Source organism: Lactuca serriola, chromosome 8 (assembly GCF_051521515.1).
Source record: "Lactuca serriola cultivar US96UC23 chromosome 8, Lser_US96UC23_V15, whole genome shotgun sequence".
In the NCBI taxonomy this organism is placed as follows: Eukaryota; Viridiplantae; Streptophyta; class Magnoliopsida; order Asterales; family Asteraceae; genus Lactuca; species Lactuca serriola.
The window spans coordinates 91,223,974-91,246,098 of NC_136415.1; the positions used below are offsets into that span (position 1 = coordinate 91,223,974).

General features: G+C 36.8%; 1 protein-coding gene across 1 annotated transcript; it reads right to left on the reverse strand.

Annotated features, from left to right (window-relative positions):
• Positions 1-893: 893 nt before the first annotated feature.
• Positions 894-5,153, reverse strand: LOC145065851 (D111/G-patch domain-containing protein). The gene is made up of 8 exons (XM_079012951.1): positions 4,865-5,153; positions 4,605-4,783; positions 3,185-4,142; positions 2,603-2,694; positions 2,434-2,508; positions 2,231-2,292; positions 1,899-1,968; positions 894-1,817 (listed from the first exon to the last, which is right to left on the reverse strand). The coding sequence occupies exons 1-8, from the start codon at positions 4,992-4,994 to the stop codon at positions 1,095-1,097; spliced, it is 2,289 nt and encodes a 762-aa protein (XP_078869077.1). The 5' UTR covers positions 4,995-5,153; the 3' UTR covers positions 894-1,094.
• Positions 5,154-22,125: the final 16,972 nt, after the last annotated feature.

Sequence of the window (22,125 nt, forward strand, 5' to 3'; positions counted from 1 at the left end):
AACATAAAAATATCATAGTTTAAATGTTAATTTAGTATCATTATTCATGGGACACCGTAAGTAAAAGCCGCCATAAATTATTGTACTATGTATCATTGTCTCTATCAACTGATATAACAAAAGACATGGTGGACCAATCCTTATATTAATAAAAGAGTAGCTCTTTTGGCACGTGTCATCATATTAGACATTTTAATTAATGTGTTGCCACTTGTCAATCTATTAGTTTTCCATTTTAAATTTATTACACCTCCTTATTAATGTGATTCTATTTTAAATTTTAAATTATTGTTTTCATTAATTCACAAATAAAAAATATCTAATATATATTAAAAATTAATTTTATATATTTATTTGAATCAATGATTATAATTTCATATAACTAATAAAAATATCTCTTAAATTAATAATTTATTTAAAATAACTTATTAATAATTTTGAATTTTTACAATAAAAGTTTAATTAATTTTATAACCGTGGTTCCCACGGGTTATAAACTAGTATCATTAATATTGTAGAGGACCAAAACTGATTTCTCTTTGTCTAGTTTATAAAGAACTATAAAAACGTGAGCTTGTGCCTTGTGGTTACTCTGTTTATGCTATCATTATCCATTACTATCCTTAAGGAAAAGTATAATCGCAATTCTAATGTTGAATAGGTGACTAAATGGGTAAAACATATGATCCAAAATCCAAATAATGCCCATTCTATATATGTGATGCTCACCTTGGACATGATTTACTACCTCAAGCTATATTTGAGGGGTTCAAATTTCAAATAAGAACATAAAATCTTGATTCATTCAAGCTCATTTATTTGAATCTTTTATAAGTTAAATTTACACTTGTCAAGTGTTTTCCAACGTTTCATGTTTTGAACAACACAACCAATTCCAAAATAAAGCATCAATGTCAACATAATAAGTTTAGAAAAAAAGTTTAACAAAGTTACAAAGTTATAAACTAAACGATTTACATAACATAATCATCAAGCCTAAGAATTACAAGGACGCTCGAACCATATTTATATGCAAGAGCCCATTTCCAAATCACATCATTTATTCGACACAAATAAACCATCAAATGACGAAACTACCCTTTGGCTCCTAAACCTCTCGATTTAGGCAACCTACTTGCAACCAAAGGCTGCACTATACCCTGCGAGTCTCTCCCAAGCCCCATCCCTTCCACAAACCCCATTTTCGCCATCATCTTCGACCCAAACCCTTTCGTATGCTTCTCAAAAGACCCAATCTCCGAATTTCCCGATTTACCCTTCGAACCCGAGCCCTGACCCACAACCCTGTTTGGTCTGTGTGGTGGGGTAGGGGTAGTATATATAGGCTTAGCCTCTGACATATTGTTGGTAGGGGTATTTTCGGGAATCTTTGCTCCTAATCCAAGCGATTTGGGCCTTTGGATTGCTTCAATGGGCTCAGATATTCCTCTACCATCTTTCCCTAATCCACCTCCATCTACATACCCCATCTTTGCCATCATCCTTGAACCAAAACCCGTTGTGTGCATCTCAAATGCACCGTAATTCGGGGCCCGCTCAGTTGACTTTGGTCCATGGTCAATGTCAAGGTCAAGGTCAAGGTCAACCGTAGTGGGCTCAGTTACCATGTTCCCACTTGAAATAAATGACACAGGCTGGGCTGCGTATGAGCCTGTTTTGTCTTTTTCTCGTCTTTTTTTCTTGCTTGATTCACCGGGGGTTTTGGGTTTGGTGGGTCCCGTTGATGGGGTTTTGGTTCTGTTTGAAGGTGTCTTGCCAGCTGGCGTGTTTTTCTCCTCGTTGTTGATTCCCAACATCTGAAGGATGAAAGTTTAGGGGCTAAAATGGAAATTTTGATTGGGATGAAACTAAAGGGAAAAAAGATGTATTTTTTGTACCTTTTCTAGACGAAGTTTGTCGGCTGATGAAGGCATGCATGTGTGTTGTGTTCGTGTCACTGTTACAAACCTGATGAACAGAATAAATAGCAATGTACTTTTATTTATTTGTTTATTTAATTTAAGGTATTCTACTTTGAAATATCTACCAATTATATCATTATACTCTCAACTATTTCCTTATTATGACTTTGTAGTTTATTAAATCTACCAATTATAGCAATGAGTAGATTTTTAAAACCACAATGATGTAAAATAAAGATATGAAAGTAGGATTTTATAACTTATAATAAAAAAAATAAATGAAAGTGTGTTGCTATTTCTTGCATTACCTTCTTTTTCCTGAACCTTGACTGTTACTTTGTAGACGATAAATTGCAGCTAGCCTTTGAACCTAAGGAATGTAGCTCATTTGAATATATTAATGTTAATATAAATTAATATTTAATATAGTAATATACATCTCCAAAGTATAAGAAATGAGTATATGGTGATTGAATCTTTTGAAGGATGAATAAAAGTGTATTTTTGAAACCTGGGAACAATCACGTGAGTGCATAAGTTGAAGGGATATAATATCACCCTTATTCTGAACCATCTGCACTAGTTTCTGCATTAAAATACCAAACAGATGTTGATAATCCTTGAGTATTTTTTATGAATACACTGAATGATTTAAACTGATAGATTTATTTTGTGCTTACAGAATTTATTTTTTCAAGATCAACACCACGATTTATCATTCGATCCCTACGCTTTGAGGCAATCTTATCTTGGCGTATTTTCTTCTTCTCACCTGAAATGACACAGTATTTGTCATTTTTTATTATGTAAAAGTGGGAAATTTTCATATTTTATCACATAAATGTGGAATAAACTCGTCTTTTATCACATAAAGATTTAAAAAAATGAACTTTTATCACATGAAGATTAAAAAGTTTCATTTATTCACATAAAAACGGAAAAAAAATCATCTTTTATCACATAAATATGGAATAAACTCGTCTTTTATCAAATAAAGATTAAAAAAATTGATCTTTTATCACATAGAGATTAAAAGGTTTCACTTCACATAAATACGGAAAAAATTCGTTTTTTATCACATAAAGATTGGAAATTTTCAGCTTTTTTCACATAAATATGGAATAAACTCGTCTTTTATCACATAAAGATAAAAAAAATGATCTTTTATGGAAAAATTTCATCTTTATCACATAAAGATCGAAAATTTTCATCTTTCATCAAATGCAAAGATGACTCGATGGAATGAATAATAGATAATTTACCTGAAAATCTGCGGAAATTTTTACTCTTTTCAGCTTTCGATGGCCAGGACTGTGGAATCTTCGCTGCATGCTTCTTTTTTCCATATAAAGATCTGGAATTCTTTACAAGCATAAGGTCATCTATAGCAGACCAATCATCTTTCGCCTTTGATTGACTTTTCTTCTTTGACCTAGATTTCTTCATGCCATATTCCCTTGATGCTTCCTGAAGTGCAATCCCACTTACCCCCTTTACCATTTTATGAAACCTCCCACCACCAACACCATCATCATCATCATCATCATCCGAGCTATCAAGAACATTGCCCAGCAATTGATCAACATTTGCAACTTTATAACTCCCACCAATCCCTTCAAAGTAATCTTTAGCAATCTCATCATTAATATCAGAATCACTGTTATACGCGCCCTCACTATCAGATGAGTTAGAAGAGTCTTCAGACTCTGAAGACTCTAAGCTTTCATCATCATCATCATCACCATCATCATCTTCATCATCATCATCATCATCATCATCATCATCATCCGCTTCCTCATCAGATATATCATGGGTGTACAATTTCATGCCACCGATTGACAGAAATCCTGAATTTTTCACTGGAGATGATGACAAATCATCCCCATCATCATCCATCATATCGGTTTCCATTTCATGTGATGATGATGATGAATTGAAACGTGAACATTCTTGTTTTTCAGTAACTGGAGATGATTCAATGATACTAGGGTTTTCTTCTGGTTCATCTTGAAACCCTAATCCTGTATGACTATGAGAACTATCGTCCACCTCAAAACTTGCACCATAATCATAAGTGTATTTGACAGTTTGAGAATTGGTAACAGGGGTATTGTCCATGTAAGCAATAATCTTTGATTCCTTGGAATCAAGCAAAACAATAGGGGTTGATTCATCAAACTTGTTATGTCCATCACCACCTTCATCTACAAATGGACTCGCCTGCAAAACCTCAATTTTGTCAAATTGGTAAACAGGAAGATGTTCTTTCAAGCTAAGGTCAAGCACAAGGGTTACAATGTTCAAGTTTTCAAGCAGAGGGCAGATACAAACAATAAGCTCAAAGAAGATACAGGTGTAGTAGATATAGCTATTGCCCTTACATCTACTTGGTTGCATAAATTGGTAAAAAGTTGGAACTTCATTGCAGAAATAAGTGTTTTACCCAAATCAATCTCTAAATTCAAGGATCAGATCATCTGTACAGTTTTTGATCGAAACCTATCTCATATTCCAATACTCATTTGGGGTTCTTATGTTAACCCATTGTTACAATTAATCAAGCATCCATATCATTTCCGGAATCAAGATGAGTCCATATGACCTAAAATCCCAGAGTACGAAGTTGCACAAAAGGAAGTGAAATCACATAAAACAACCTAATGTTCAAAAGATAATCATCACCTCAGGATATTTGTAAGCAAAGGCATTCGCTTTTGGCTTACGAGAATCGAGTATCCTCGAAGTGGAATTAGTAGGTTTCGATTTACCGCCAGACGTACTACCAATCTCATATCTCACTGCAGATTTGTTCTTAGATGCATTCAATTTATTCCCAGAACCGCTCGGATGGGTACTTTTTCCTACAAAAAACAAACAAAACAAGCATTAAATTCAAGTATCATCCCAATAAAGCCCTATGGATGTATCAAATGATGATATGCCTCTGGAAGGGGGCGAAGTGATGAGAGGAGACCAATCGGATAATAAGCCACCCTCCACGAACAACGATTGTTTGGTGGGTTTTCGAGTTTTCGATTTATTGAATTTTTTCTTAGTACTCCCTCCGGCCATCGTTAATCGATCAAAGGACGCAAGAATCCAATGGATTGTTATTAGGTCCCCTCTGTTTTTCGTCGGACCAAAATAGAGACGATGGGTCGGGCACTTGGGTTGGTCAAGGTTGTAATTCTGTGTGACGTGGTGCGGGTGCAATTGTGTGCGCTTTTTTCTACAGAATTATTATACGTGGTTTGAGAAATAACATGGTGAGAATAATTTGGGAAACTTATACACGATTGGTCTCGTAGTTTCAATTCCTTCATTATCTTTGGTTCTTTACGTGTAAAAGCGTAAAAATGAGAAATTAAGGTTGCGTTTAGTTACGAAAAAATAATTTTCATTTTTCGTTTTTTGTTTTTCCTTTTCGATCTTTGTTTTCCGTTTTCATTTTTTATTGAAAAATTTAGAAAAGACGTTTAGTTAAAATTATTCATTTTTCATTTTCAGTTTTAGAAAATTAGAAAACGTGTTTAGATGTGTATTTTCCTATCGGTTTTCACTTTTAGAAAACGGTAGCGGTGGTAGGGTGGGGGTGGAGGTGGTGACAGTAGCGGGTCGGCGGTAGCGATGGTGATGACAGACGATGGTGGTGGCGGCGGCAATTATGTCAATGGTGGTGGTGGTGGCGGCAGCGGTGGTGGTGGTGCTAGTGACGGGTTAGTGGTGGTGGTGGTGGTGATGGTGATTGTAGGTCGGTGGTTGTGGTGGTGGTGTTGGATGGGTAGGTGTGTTTGTGTGTGTTTGTGGGGGTAGGTGTGGGTTTATGTGTGTGTGGGTGTGTCTGTGAGGGTGGAGGTGGGGGTAGGTGTGGGTTTGTGTGTGTGTGTGTGGGTGTGTGTTTGTGGGGGTGTGAGTGGGTATGTGTGTGAGTCTGTTTGTGTGTGGGTGTGGGTGCGTTGGTGGGTATGTATGTGTAGGTATGTGTGTGGGTGGGTATGTATGTGTGTGTGTGTGGGGGGGGGGGGGGGGGGTATGTATGTGTGTGTATGTTTGTGGGTTTGTGTGTGTGTGTATGTTCGGGTGGGTGGGTATATATATGTGTGTGTGTGTTTGTGGGTTGGTGTGTGTGCGGGTGGGTGTGTGTGTGTTTGTGGGGGGGGGGGGGGTATGTGTGTGTGTGTGGGTGGGTGGGGGTAGGTAGAAGTGGATGAGGTGGGAGTGGGTGTGTGTTTATATTTTAGAAAAATTTTGGAATTAGAAAAATGTGGAAAACAATGATTATCAGTTTTCTAAAAATTTCCAACTTCTTTGTAATTTTAGAAAACGGAAAATTTTCATTTTCCGTGAAAAATTTAGAAAAATAGACGAACTAAACGCGTTTTCAAAATTCTCATTTTTCTTGGAAAATTTTTCCGTAAAACGGCTCATTTTTCCGCAACTAAACGCATCCTAAATACCTCCTACTTTTTATTCCTAGATATCCTCATATCCAATAAAATGGTGACATGTGTAACATTTAATGCTCATTTAATGAGATTTAATGATATTTTAGGATACTAGTATGACACATGTCATCATTTAAATGGGTAGGAGGATTGGTAGGATCAAAAAGTAGGAGGATATTTAATTTCTCAACACCAAATCATCGACGGTTGGAACAAATCTATGCATGACCATTAGAACAAATATGTATAAGACTACGGTAACAAAATTGTTCAATATCCGGATTCAGGTAAGGTTTGTCGAAACTTAAAGGATGGTTGGATTCAAGATATGTAGGGTTAGTCGTTGGCGATCAAATCTACCACAATCGTTGTCTGGGTTTTTAGGATGTCAGCATGACCAAATAGGGTTGGGAGTAGCATTCCCCACCCCGACCCAAATTCCCCATGTTCCCTCGACTCGGAATTCTTTCGTTTCCCTACGCCTGAATTTCAAGATCTAGTTGAAGATCTTTATCCAACTCTGATTGCTCTGGAACATCATTATCATCAATACCGTGTTCATAATTCTGAACATCTTCATTATGTGGCTCAAAATGTTGAGGAGGAATCGAATCCAAATCAACACGATCATCAATTGATTTAAGAATTATCTGTCTTCTCAATATCTTTCAAATTATAATCTTCCACAAATACAACATCACGAATCCTTACAAGTTTCTTCAAAACTAGACCATATACCCTGTAATCGAACTCATCTTGTTCATAACCAAGGAATATACACCACTTGGTCTTCACATCAAACTTTGATCTTTCATCTTTGGGAATATGAACAAAAGCCTTGCATCTAAAGATCCGTAAATGACGACACAAAACATCTTTGATACTCCAAACCCTGTCAGGAACATCAAAAGACAAAAGAACACAAGGAGTAAGATTAATAACATCTACTGTCGTATTCAAAGCTTCGCCCCAAAAGGTATAAGGCAACCTTACATGTGAAAGCAAACATCTAAATCTTTTCACCCAATGTTTTATTCATCTGTTCTGCTAAACCATTCAATTGTGGTGTCCTATGCTGTCCTTGGAGGAGTCTTTTGGTACCGAATAACTTACTCTCTATAATAAGCATCAAAAGGGCCAATGTATTCACCCCTACCGTTTAATGGTTTACAAAATTAAAGTACATTGCCTTTTCATGATACTAGGTGAAAAAAATAAGCGTATGTTTGCATTTCATGAGCACCAACATACTAGGTGAGAAAAATCCAAAGTGTTTTTTTAACATGCATGGTTTGTAATTTCATGGACTTAGCCAATCATCAACATGTTTTAGATCACTATTGGTGATTACTTCTATATATGAAATTGTTACATCGACTATTGGTGATTAACCGAAAATATTCATTGTTATTTATTATATATGTAAAGCATCTTACCATAGGTGATTGTTTGTGTATATGGATTTATTCAAAAGAATCCTTATGCTTTAAAATGCACCAAAACATGTAAATGCATGTTCCAAATGTAGACGTTTTACCCGGTAGAAAACTATTCTCATATATATATATATATATATATATATATATATATATATATATATATATATATATATATATATATATATATATATATAGGAAAAGTGAATATAACCTTAAGGGTATATAAGCTCAGGTACCCAATGAGTCAAAACTACGTAGTTTTGTTAAATTGTTTAATTTTCTGAAAATAAAAAAGCAAAAAACAATTCCCCCAAAATTGTCTGATATAGTTGAATCGTATATTCGTCTCTCTAACCATTTCCTTGAAATCGATCAGTGGGAAAATTGAAATCAACAGCAAATCGGAAGTGAAGATTGAAGATGTCTGATATCATTGAATCATATATTAGTTTCTCTAAGCCTTTCCCTGAAATCGGTGTGGGAAACATCAAAATCAACAAGAAATCGACAATGAAGATTGAAGATGTCTGATATCATCGAACGTATGAACTAACATCGTTTCTTCTCTACTTCAACTAAGATCCTATTTTTCTTATATAAATTCATGTTCTTTTAGGTATGTGATGCTCAGAGGTGAAGAAAAAAAAGCCCTAATCATCCAATTAGAAATGGAGAAAAAAGGGAATTGCTTCAAATTTGGTCATCTAAACCACAATCATGGACGCGGACACAAATCAAACCAAATTGAAGAAGCTGGAGGTCTATTTGCAGAAATGAAGTCCAAAGGTATCCAACCAATTTCTTCTCTGTATGAACTTGATAAACACAACAAATCAGTGAATTAACCTCCAAGATTAAGTGTTATATTACATCCTTGATTCTTCCTGGGATTTGTTAGTAATTTGGCCGATTGATTGATTAATACCATAAAAGCATGTATAAAAGATGGTTATACGGATTCTCCAACATAGTTCTTTCCTATATCTATCTTTTATTATTAGTTTGATGTTTATCTATAAAAGATGGTTATTCAAACATTTATAATAGGTAACCATGATATCAATAGGAACTCAAAAACTTATACAAACATTTATTGACAATATTGAACATGGATTTAAGTAATGACCAGTGAAATTATTTCCCCATTGTGTGACAACCCAAAATTTCCATTCTGAACGAACCATATCAAGACAATAGAGCTTAGAACAGTTTCAGTGAAATTCCAGACTTCAGGTATAAGTTTGGCAGTTTTTCAGGATTTACACTTAAGGAGATATCAGGAGAGTGGTTGCACTAGGGTTTTGTGCAACACTGTTATTCCAACACCCTGTTATATGAGAAATCATTTCAGGAATAAAAATATTTTCTGCCAAAAATAGCTCAGGACTATAAATAGAATTCTGAACCAAATTCATTCATTATTCGCATTTCCAACTAGAGAAAAGCCATTTTCTCTCTCACGGATCTTCGGGTTTTTATCCCAAATCGTGAGTACCCCTCTCTAGTAGTATTATATAGCTTTAAATGTGTTCATAACATGATTTAGAAGGCTAAATCACTAGATTTAGGAGTTTACTCCCCAAGGTGTTCTTGGGCGGTAAACTCCCGAAACGAAGCCTAGACTGTCCCTCGTGATATACAACTGCCTTAGACTCATATGTATGTGTGTTAGGGACAAGAAAACAACCAAGAATCACCCAAGTTTGGGAGTTTACGGCCCAAGAATATCTTAGGCCGTGAACTCCAAATTCAAGCTTAAAATGGTGCTTTTAAGGCACCTAAAGCATTGGACATTTACTAGGAATTGTTCCCACTTAAATCAAGGACCAAAACACATCAAAACCACCCTCCAAAGTGAGTTTACGGCCAAGACATGGTTCTTGGGCCGTAAACATGAAAGAAGGGCACCAAAGTGTGCCTAATGCCTTCATATGCTTTAGGTAAAAGTCTAGAACCTATCCTAGATGTGCAAGAGACTTGAAAGCAACAAAAACACCATTCCAAGGGAGTTTACGGCCGTAAACTCCAAAGGAAATGGCCTTGGGGCTGTAAACTCCTCTAAGGAGTGTTTCTAGGCCTTAAACCCTTCCAAGAATTTAACCATCAAGTTGGAATAATTCTAGGAATCATTTGGAACTTCAAAACACACCATACACCCATGGTTGGGAGTTTACGACCGTAAACTCAAGAGTTTACAACCGTAAACTCCATGTGTGATGATATATGGAGAGTAAACTCATATATAGGGTCCTTTGGAACCCTAAACCCAAGTGCCTTGTCCCACAATAGCTTAGATGCAATCCTTAGGGCTTAAAACACTTATATATAGTGTTTATTATGTCTAGGATGTCTTAACATTATCAATTAGTGATTTGAGACTAATTGAGTGCATATATGTGTGATTATATGTTCATTAGGATCGTAGTGTGTGTACAAGTCCTCACTTGACGCCTAACAATCCTACACCGTCTAGTTCATCTAAACTACCAACAACAGGTGAGTTCATACCCCTTAATCAATGTTTTAAACGATTTTAAATGCTTTAAACGGGGGGGGGGGGGGGGGGGGGGGAATACAAGTAGAAAACAGTATGTTATTAAATCAATCTTATGTATTTTATAACGGTGTTTTCACTCAGTAGATTTCACATATTTCAAAAGGTGTCACATGAAATGGTTTTCTATCTTAAAATACCTTGATAACAAAAGTATTAGTTTTGAAATGTTTATTAAAATGACATCAAGTCACTCTTAATTATTGTTCAAAACTCCAAGATATCTTGCAAAACCATTATTTTACCTTCTTGAATCAAACCATACTTATGTGCATATGTTCATTTATATGTTAGAGATTATAGTTTTCACCCTTCATTTAGTTTCCAATACTCTTGGGTAGCAAGGGTGCATAAATCTACTTGAACAACCAATTACCTTCCAGTTAGCTATCATAGGGATAGTTAGAAGATATCAAACATTATTACTATTACAAGGAATCACACAAGAGTCAGTTCATTCATGAGTCTATACCAATACCTTACATGATACATGAGTACACTTACTTAGGATTACCTGATACATGAATATGTTTACATATACTTACCTGTTACATGAACACACTTACATGAATATCATACAGGAAGACTGTTACTTAGGTGCATCATCCTGTATTTACTTACCTCGATACTTGTACTTAGAACTAAGAGGATGATTTATTAGTATTTACTGTGTAAATTATCTTTCCTATCCCAGTTCAATGGGATAATTCGGCGGGACTTACCATTCCGAATCCCACTGATTAGCACCAGTGGTCGATGAACGTCTACGGATGTCTAAGGTTGTCACTTATTTAGTAGTAAGTGACGGGACTAACCATCCCTCTGTCCACTGTTGCAACAGTGGATGAGATGTGAATCTTCGGAGGATCATTAGGTTAGCGATCTGTATTAAGAGATCGATATCGGGACTAACCCTCCCTCCACCCTGCTGCCGCTACAGAGGATGAGGGGACACTCTTCGGATGTCCATAGGGTCTATCTTTCGCTTCGATGATGTCGTGTTTGTCTTGGTAACCCAAGATAATAACACTTACATGATTATATTTTTCATGTTTACTTTATTTTGTGATACTTTCACATAAACGAGGAGTTAGAATAAGTACTCTAGTACTAGTCAATAGAAAGGAAAAGCTATCATATTACTTACAAAATATTCGGGTCTTGGTAGAAGACTACTTAGTCATAACAAAACATTCGGGTCTTGGTAGAAGACTACTTAGTCATAACAAAACATTCGGGTCTTGGTAGAAGGCTACATAGTCATAACAGAACATTAGGGTCTTGGTAGAAGACTATCATATCATTTTCCTATTTTACTTTATTTTGTGAGATATTCACATAAACGATGAGTTAGACTAAGTACTCTTAGTACTAGTCGATAGAAAGGAAAAACTATCATTTTACTTACAAAACGTTTAGGTCTTAATAGAAGACTAGCATATCATTTCCCTATGTTACTTTATTTTGTGATATATTCACATAAACGATGAGTTAGACTAATTACTCTTAGTACTAGTCAATAGAAAGGAAAACCTATCATTTTAGTGGTCATAACAAAACATTCGGGTCTTGGTAGAAGACCACATTTCATACTTATATCAACTGTTCTATGTAAGGATTTATTCGACATTCTTAACAGCATTCCAAAACAGGACAATAACACCTAAATACTTATGAATTCACCAGCTTTATAGCTGATACTAGCTTTCAAAATAACTTGTATTCTCAGGTCATCCGTTAGACAGGTACGATGTCCAGGCCTTGAGAAGACGGAGCACAGTCAAGACTCGGCATATTTTGATTATTCATTTTTATTGTTGTACATTATGAAAGAACACACATGTATTAAAACTTTACCTTTTAATGCAATGGATGATGTTGTTTCTTGTTTATTATATTACACTGTTGTGATACTGTACATGACGTCCTCCACCCCTGAACGTTTCCGCCGTTCGTGGTTTTGGGGTGTGACACATTGGTATCAGAGCATTGTTTATAGTGAATTAAGTATATCAACCCATAAAAGATATACTAACTATAAATACATAGGGATTAAAACACTCTGTCTAAGAGAATATACTTTTAAATAATAAAATATTTAACAAAGTATACGTGCCTGCATTCATACTACAATCAGTGTCACAATGACAAGAACAAAAGTATTATAATTGTTGAATATCACAGGTAAGCTCGGGAATGTATGGTCAGTCTTGGGAGTGCCATAGCCTGATCAACTATGCTGTTCCAAAGAGTGATTAGCACATGCCCAAGAATGGTTGTGTTAGGGCAACAAATCTAAAAACTTACCAACATTACCACAATGAGAACATTATAACAGAACCTAAGTCTAAAATACCATAGGGGTGTTTTGTGTTATTATAAGTACTTTATACTTGAGAACTAAAATGGAATCTTCATTCCTAAGTTGATAATTGCTAAGTGGATACACTAAAGTTATATGTAACTAGGATGTTATAGACTTAGAATAGGTGGAATTTTTGCTTTACCCCTATTCCTTGTGAATTTGGAGTTGAGGTCACTTATTCGAAGGTCTATCCTGTGTTGATTACATATAACTGGTATGCACTTTACAAATAGCGATGGAACTAATGAAGATTTCCTAAATAATTATCTAGATAGTTCGTTTAATAATTATTTTCTTAACCCAAATTCTCGCGTAGATAACATGGCTGGATTCCATCCCCACGACAACCTGTTCCTTCCGAACGCGGTTATTGCTGGATGGTTTGGAGAAGAACCAGTTAATGATCATACAATCCCTCTGAATGATCACCATGCTGAAGACCTTTCAGACGATGCCATCTTTGAACCTGAGGTTGAGAACCTACCCCAGGCAGCTCCCTTTCCGATTCCTAACCCTCGTCCGGCTTTTCATGGCCCGACGCCTGAGTGGGTGGAATGTTTGGAAACATGGAGCCAAGGACAAGATCAGCCCATGCCATTTAATGGTGACCGAAGCTTCTATGACCTGAGCAATGGGGGCTCAGCAAACAGAATCATGTCAATTCTAATCCGAAGAGTTGCCCGAAACGAAATTCAGGGTAGGACAGCTCTACAACATATCGCAGAAGTCGATACAAATGGAGGAATGCATATGCTTCGCACCAGTCGCCTTGAACATGATCGTGAGAGGTCTGAGAGAGACCATGAAACCCTGCTGCAAGCACTGGCTGAATCACGAGCCAAAGTCATGGAACTTCGAGTACGCCAGAGAGTGTACGAAAGACACCTACTTGATGCGGAACGCCAACTGGCTGAACTGAGAGTTCACCAGAGGGATGACCGTCGCCAGTAGTAGATGCGTTACTTTATATTCCTTGTTAGAAAGGAATCGTGTTCCTGTCTATGCCCGATGTAGCATTTTCTATGAAACTATCTTGTACTGTAAGTACTTTGGTTAGGTCTTTTTACTGTCAGGAACTATCTTCTCTGGTTATGATGTAAGACCTTTTTACAAGGTCATTTTCCCGAACTTGTACGTCATGAATATCAAAGATATTGACAGTCGACTAACTTCTGTGTCGTTCTTTATTCGAATACTCTTATCATACTTTCATTAGAGTCTATTTGAAGCATGCTCTAGTCAAGTCATTGGATTATAGCAATTTGACTCCGGAGACATCTCCGAGTCTCTTTTAATGGTTGGATCACGTTATTCGCCAACCATTGATACCTCGGCTAGAACGACAAACATCTTGAGACCATTGCATGAACTTACTTCCGATATTTGCTAGGACTGCATCATAGGGATGTAGGTCAAACCTTCGTGAGCATACTTCCATTCCATACTAGGACTGCATCATAGGGATGTAGGTCGAACCTTAGAGAACATACTTCTATTCTTTACATGAGCGATCGAACTACGTTTAGATTCAACCATTTTTGCTCACAAATTCGTTTCCTTCCGTGTAACAGAATCATGTCATCCAAGAAAGACGATCAGCCCATCAACCAAACGCCAACTCTTCAGATTGATGCATCTACCTTCCAAGCTGCAGTCTCGGCTGCCGTGTCAGCCATTCTGAATCATCTGAACGCTAACAATGCAAGTGTTAGCGGAATTTTTAACAACTATTCCCATCCAAGTAACAATCCAGTACCGCAACGAGCAACAAACTACCACGATACCCCGAGTGCTGAGGCCAAGAGTAACAACCGGAAGTTTTGGGCCATAAGGCAGAACAAATCGCTTCGAGGGGCGAATAAGAAACAATCACCGGTAACGACCTTCACAGCCACGACATCAGCACCTCCAACTACCATCCCTTAGAACATCCCAATGGTCCCCAAACCAGCCAAACTTTATGCTGGAAGTCTCCCAAAATGCATTAAATGCAGTTTTCACGACCATAGACCTTGTAGGGAGATGCAGTGCTCACACTGCAACAGGAAGGAGCATACAGCCCGTTACTGCAAGACTCCAACAGCTCGGCCTGCTCAAGTGCCAAACAACGGTGTGAACCAAACTTGCTACGGTTGTGGCAAGGTAGGTCATTACAAAAGGGACTGCCCAGAGGCAGCAAATGCTGGCACACACGGCAGTATGCTACCGACCACCGCCGCAGGAGAGTCTACTCCGGACCCACGTTAAGGTGATTTAGGCGTTTCGTTGTAACAGACTTATGAACCATCCCAAAACTAGTGCAACCAGAGTCTTATCTTTTGCGGGATCCCGTCCGTTTAGGGATGCTCGTGCTGCGTATACTTGTCTTTTGTAGTATACCTTGTTTCGCAGCAATAGTCTTGTAATAAATCCTAAGTACAGTAACTCTGTTAATGGTTGCACTGTTGTGTTTTGTCTGTAACGCCTTATGTTCAAATCTAATGTCTTTAGTTCCCATATGTTTCCGACTTTATCATACGACTCGAGTAAATTTGATCCTCGAAGTACCAGCTTCATAAGTACATCTCTTTCTCAGAAATCGTCTTTTAGCAAAGCCGTTATACCAGAACACCGAAGTATTCATACAAGGAGTACCTTATAGTTCTTTTCCTTTCCGAAGGAATCCCCACAGTATTACTCGTGCAGTACGTCAAGTTCAATTCCAGGATTCATACGGTTGATCTATCACTGAAGAATGTATACATGAGAGTGATATATAATCAATGTTCTACAGGTTTAGAATTGATGATTCCACTTTAACTTCTTTTCCCTCGATGGGATGTGAGATTAAGGAAGAATCAGTTATTCGACTACCTTTTCAGTCTTAATTATATACAACTCATATACACGAAATTGTGATCATTGAATCACGTATGAATTCTAATATGAACTTCAGGACGGAGACTGTCCAGGAGTACGAGTAATTGCATTGGCATAGGGACAAACTTAGAACCCAATATGACTCTTATAACCAGATCGCCTTACAGTCTAAACACCTACGGAAGATACAAGAACAGCCCGGACAACACATCAAACTACTCAACAATAGAATTAGAAGACCAGGCTTCTCACCCTTTAGAGCTCCGGTCTTATTCTTACCAGAAGTCGACGGAGTGCATTTTATGTACCTCGACGACCGGAGACTTCATTAAGATTTCCTTTAAAAATCGTTGTCTCTGCCTCGCATAGACGAATTGATTGGGCAAACACAGGGAAAGAATTTCTTCAGAAATGGACCTGAGATCCGAATATCACCAGTTCGAGTGTTAGAGAAGGATGTCCTAAAGACTACCCTCCAAACTTGATGCGGACACTTCGAGTCCGTAGTGATACCCCTCGGATAGGACCAATACGCCCATAGTATTCATGAGCTAAATGAGTGGAGTACGCCTTTCTTACTGGGATCAGTTCGTCATTTCTCCATGTAATGACTTACTTATCTACCCTCGTCGTAAGAAAGAACCCATAGAAACATTACCCTCGAAGATACTTTCCGCAAAGTTCTCTGAACAAGAGTTTTGGAATTTAGAGTCAAATTTCCTGAGACACACTTTTAGTGTTGGGGAAATTCTTGAGTACTCTGTCAAACTATCCGGAACCGTTGGGAATTTGTCGGCACCATAGTCACCGACGGAAAATTCGCCAAATTCTAGGTCTTACAGACCTACTATCATAGTCCATTCGGAACTCCCCATAAACTTCAGGAACCCTTTCGAGGTGCGAGAGAAAGAACATTTGGAATTCCAAGTGATAGGCCAAATTCTTTAGGAAACCTCACTCTGGGAACGGCTTAATACGCTTCGTAAAGCGTGGAAAGCTAAAATCCAATATAGTTAGGACCTCCGAGATTCTTACCAGAATCGGTCATGCATTTAACAAACTAGACCTACTCCACGAACTCAGTAACGTACGTTTTCCCCTTCGCGTCTCGAACTTGAAACAGTATCCTTCCGTTAGGACTTTCGTAATCCCTCTCGACGAGATCGAGATTTACGAGATCCTTGCCTTCGTATTAGAAACGTAGTGACCCTCTACCGAGAGGTCAAGCGGACGAAGCAACGCCGTCGCCCGTTAGTGAAGGTTCGTTGGAATACCAACCGAGAACCCGATTTCACTTAGGAGTGCGAGAACCAATCGATTAGGAAGTTCACATAACGACTCGATCATTCGTACATATATACTTGTCTAAATTCTAATTTCGGGACGAAATTCCCTTTAACAGGGGGATGATGTGACAACCCGAAATTTCCATTCTGAACGAACCATATCAAGACAATAGAGCTTAGAACAGTTTCAGTGAAATTCCAGACTTCGGGTATAAGTTTGGCAGTTTTTCAGGATTTACACTTAAGGAGATATCAGGAGAGTGGTTGCACTAGGGTTTTGTGCAACACTGTTATTCCAACACCCTGTTATATGAGAAATCATTTCAGGAATAAAAATATTTTCTGCCAAAAATAGCTCAGGACTATAAATAGAATTCTGAACCAAATTCATTCATTATTCGCATTTCCAACTAGAGAAAAGCCATTTTCTCTCTCACGGATCTTCGGGTTTTTATCCCAAATCGTGAGTACCCCTCTCTAGTAGTATTATATAGCTTTAAATGTGTTCATAACATGATTTAGAAGGCTAAATCACTAGATTTAGGAGTTTACTCCCCAAGGTGTTCTTGGGCGGTAAACTCCCGAAACGAAGCCTAGACTGTCCCTCGTGATATACAACTGCCTTAGACTCATATGTATGTGTGTTAGGGACAAGAAAACAACCAAGAATCACCCAAGTTTGGGAGTTTACGGCCCAAGAATATCTTAGGCCGTGAACTCCAAATTCAAGCTTAAAATGGTGCTTTTAAGGCACCTAAAGCATTGGACATTTACTAGGAATTGTTCCCACTTAAATCAAGGACCAAAACACATCAAAACCACCCTCCAAAGTGAGTTTACGGCCAAGACATGGTTCTTGGGCCGTAAACATGAAAGAAGGGCACCAAAGTGTGCCTAATGCCTTCATATGCTTTAGGTAAAAGTCTAGAACCTATCCTAGATGTGCAAGAGACTTGAAAGCAACAAAAACACCATTCCAAGGGAGTTTACAGCCGTAAACTCCAAAGGAAATGGCCTTGGGGCTGTAAACTCCTCTAAGGAGTGTTTCTAGGCCTTAAACCCTTCCAAGAATTTAACCATCAAGTTGGAATAATTCTAGGAATCATTTGGAACTTCAAAACACACCATACACCCATGGTTGGGAGTTTACGACCGTAAACTCAAGAGTTTACAACCGTAAACTCCATGTGTGATGATATATGGAGAGTAAACTCATATATAGGGTCCTTTGGAACCCTAAACCCAAGTGCCTTGTCCCACAATAGCTTAGATGCAATCCTTAGGGCTTAAAACACTTATATATAGTGTTTATTATGTCTAGGATGTCTTAACATTATCAATTAGTGATTTGAGACTAATTGAGTGCATATATGTGTGATTATATGTTCATTAGGATCGTAGTGTGTGTACAAGTCCTCACTTGACGCCTAACAATCCTACACCGTCTAGTTCATCTAAACTACCAACAACAGGTGAGTTCATACCCCTTAATCAATGTTTTAAACGATTTTAAATGCTTTAAACGGGGGGGGGGGGGGGAATACAAGTAGAAAACAGTATGTTATTAAATCAATCTTATGTATTTTATAACGGTGTTTTCACTCAGTAGATTTCACATATTTCAAAAGGTGTCACATGAAATGGTTTTCTATCTTAAAATACCTTGATAACAAAAGTATTAGTTTTGAAATGTTTATTAAAATGACATCAAGTCACTCTTAATTATTGTTCAAAACTCCAAGATATCTTGCAAAACCATTATTTTACCTTCTTGAATCAAACCATACTTATGTGCATATGTTCATTTATATGTTAGAGATTATAGTTTTCACCCTTCATTTAGTTTCCAATACTCTTGGGTAGCAAGGGTGCATAAATCTACTTGAACAACCAATTACCTTCCAGTTAGCTATCATAGGGATAGTTAGAAGATATCAAACATTATTACTATTACAAGGAATCACACAAGAGTCAGTTCATTCATGAGTCTATACCAATACCTTACATGATACATGAGTACACTTACTTAGGATTACCTGATACATGAATATGTTTACATATACTTACCTGTTACATGAACACACTTACATGAATATCATACAGGAAGACTGTTACTTAGGTGCATCATCCTGTATTTACTTACCTCGATACTTGTACTTAGAACTAAGAGGATGATTTATTAGTATTTACTGTGTAAATTATCTTTCCTATCCCAGTTCAATGGGATAATTCGGCGGGACTTACCATTCCGAATCCCACTGATTAGCACCAGTGGTCGATGAACGTCTACGGATGTCTAAGGTTGTCACTTATTTAGTAGTAAGTGACGGGACTAACCATCCCTCTGTCCACTGTTGCAACAGTGGATGAGATGTGAATCTTCAGAGGATCATTAGGTTAGCGATCTGTATTAAGAGATCGATATCGGGACTAACCCTCCCTCCACCCTGCTGCCGCTACAGAGGATGAGGGGACACTCTTCGGATGTCCATAGGGTCTATCTTTCGCTTCGATGATGTCGTGTTTGTCTTGGTAACCCAAGATAATAACACTTACATGATTATATTTTTCATGTTTACTTTATTTTGTGATACTTTCACATAAACGAGGAGTTAGACTAAGTACTCTAGTACTAGTCAATAGAAAGGAAAAGCTATCATATTACTTACAAAACATTCGGGTCTTGGTAGAAGACTACTTAGTCATAACAAAACATTCGGGTCTTGGTAGAAGACTACTTAGTCATAACAAAACATTCGGGTCTTGGTAGAAGGCTACATAGTCATAACAGAACATTAGGGTCTTGGTAGAAGACTATCATATCATTTTCCTATTTTACTTTATTTTGTGAGATATTCACATAAACGATGAGTTAGACTAAGTACTCTTAGTACTAGTCGATAGAAAGGAAAAACTATCATTTTACTTACAAAACGTTTAGGTCTTAATAGAAGACTAGCATATCATTTCCCTATGTTACTTTATTTTGTGATATATTCACATAAACGATGAGTTATACTAAGTACTCTTAGTACTAGTCAAAATATAGGAAAACCTATCATTTTACTGGTCATAACAAAACATTCAGGTCTTGGTAGAAGACCACATTTCATACTTATATCAACTGTTCTATGTAAGGATTTATTCGACATTCTTAACAGCATTCCAAAACAGGACAATAACACCTAAATACTTATGAATTCACCAGCTTTATAGCTGATAATAGCTTTCAAAATAACTTGTATTCTCAGGTCATCAGTTAGACAGGTACGATGTCCAGGCCTTGAGAAGACGGAGCACAGTCAAGACTCGCCATATTTTGATTATTCATTTTTATTGTTGTACATTATGAAAGAACACACATGTATTAAAAGTTTACCTTTTAATGCAATGGATGATGTTGTTGCTTGTTTATTATATTACACTGTTGTGATACTGTACATGACGTCCTCCACCCTTGAACGTTTCCGCCGTTCGTGGTTTTGGGGTGTGACACATTGGCGTTCCACTCCTTCAATAGTTGCAGCAATAACACTCCCCTGTTCAACAACCTTTTCCATTCTAGATATAGCATCATATAGGCATTTTGTGATATCCAATAATGCAATAACTTCACCAATTTCAACAACTGGTAGATGCCTAAATTTTCCTGTTTTCATATTAGATGAATAAATAATATATCAGTTAACAAAACTAAAACTAACTGAAGCGGTTTAAATAATTGTGGGAAACTTCTAACTTGTTTAACTCGTTTCTGTTTTAGCTATTTTTTTTAATTTTCTCGTATGAATAAAATATATCCTAAATTGATCCACATACATAAATGGTTTGAAGTTACTTTTAATAGAAGCATAACACTTGCAATTTGTAGATAAAATCGGGGTTCTTGGATATGGGGTACATCACTTCAAGGATGATGATGAAATAAATGGAAATCTACATAATAAAAAATAAAAACTAACCTTGAACCATTTTCTGAAGGACGTCAATTGCCAAAGTATCGGAAGAGACAAAAGTAGGATTCCTAGTAATAACTTTAAATATTATTGTCTCATGGAAGCTTCCTTAATACTTTTACTTGTGTTCTAATTTTTAATTCTGACAATTGTTGAGAACGGAATTTTCGTATTCGTTTTTATTGAAAGACCAAATTGTCCTTATAAACCCGTTGAAAAAATTCGTTCCAATTTTTTTAAGAAACCGAAAATGGTAATGATGTGTGTAATGTTTTGTATACATAAGGTTTACTTGGTTTTATGGACCTAATAAACTGTATGAATGAGACGATCAAAATGAAAGATTTTTTACTTGTTAATAAGGTTATGGTTTTTGATTTATGATATATATTATTTTTTGTTGTACGGTAAGTGCATCTGTCATGGCTCTTCCATCCAATAATGATGTTGTGGACACTTCCAACACCAAAAAGAAGTCTAGTTGCAGGTTACCGAAATACCCTGCTAGTCATCTACACCTCTACATAACCTTACTAACTAAGGATTAAAATACCCTTGTTGCAGGTTGCATGACCTGAAAATCATTTTTGCATAATGATTGACATAATGACATATTAAGGGCCCAAAAGATTTAGGATCAAAATATCTTAACAAAAACAAACTCTAGAATTATAGATGTGGTTGTTGTATAACAGTGTACTTACCATTTTTTTTTTCCAAAATGAGAAATGTACTTATACTTATCATTTTTAATCAAAATTAGCAATTGAGATTCTTCGCTTTTGGTTGTATTGTTTATGCGACTTGAACTTCCCTCCTTAAGATCTTGAGGATTACCATCTTTGGGACAGGGGCAAAATCGTCCAACAGTTTTAAAAACCATCAAACTTATGTGTAGATTAACACAACATTAACCAAAATGATAGCCTACTTTCATTTTTAACATAGAATTGCAGAAAAGTTTTGTTTTGAAGCCAAAATGACAACTTTAATTTCATTTTCACCCAAAATTGCAGAAAAGTTTTGTTTTGAACCCAAAATGACAACCTACTTTCATTTTTAACCCAAAATATCCTTATACTTTTGTTTTTTTTTTCACAAAATACCATCGTACTTGCGTTTTTTTCACAAAATACCCTCATAATTTTCTTTTTCACAAAATACCATCATACTTCCGTTTTTTTCACAAAATACCCTCATAGTTTCGTTATTTTCACAAAATAGCATTATACTTCCTTTTTTTCACAAAATACCCTCATAGTTTCGTTTTTTCATAAAATAGCATCATACTTCCGTTTT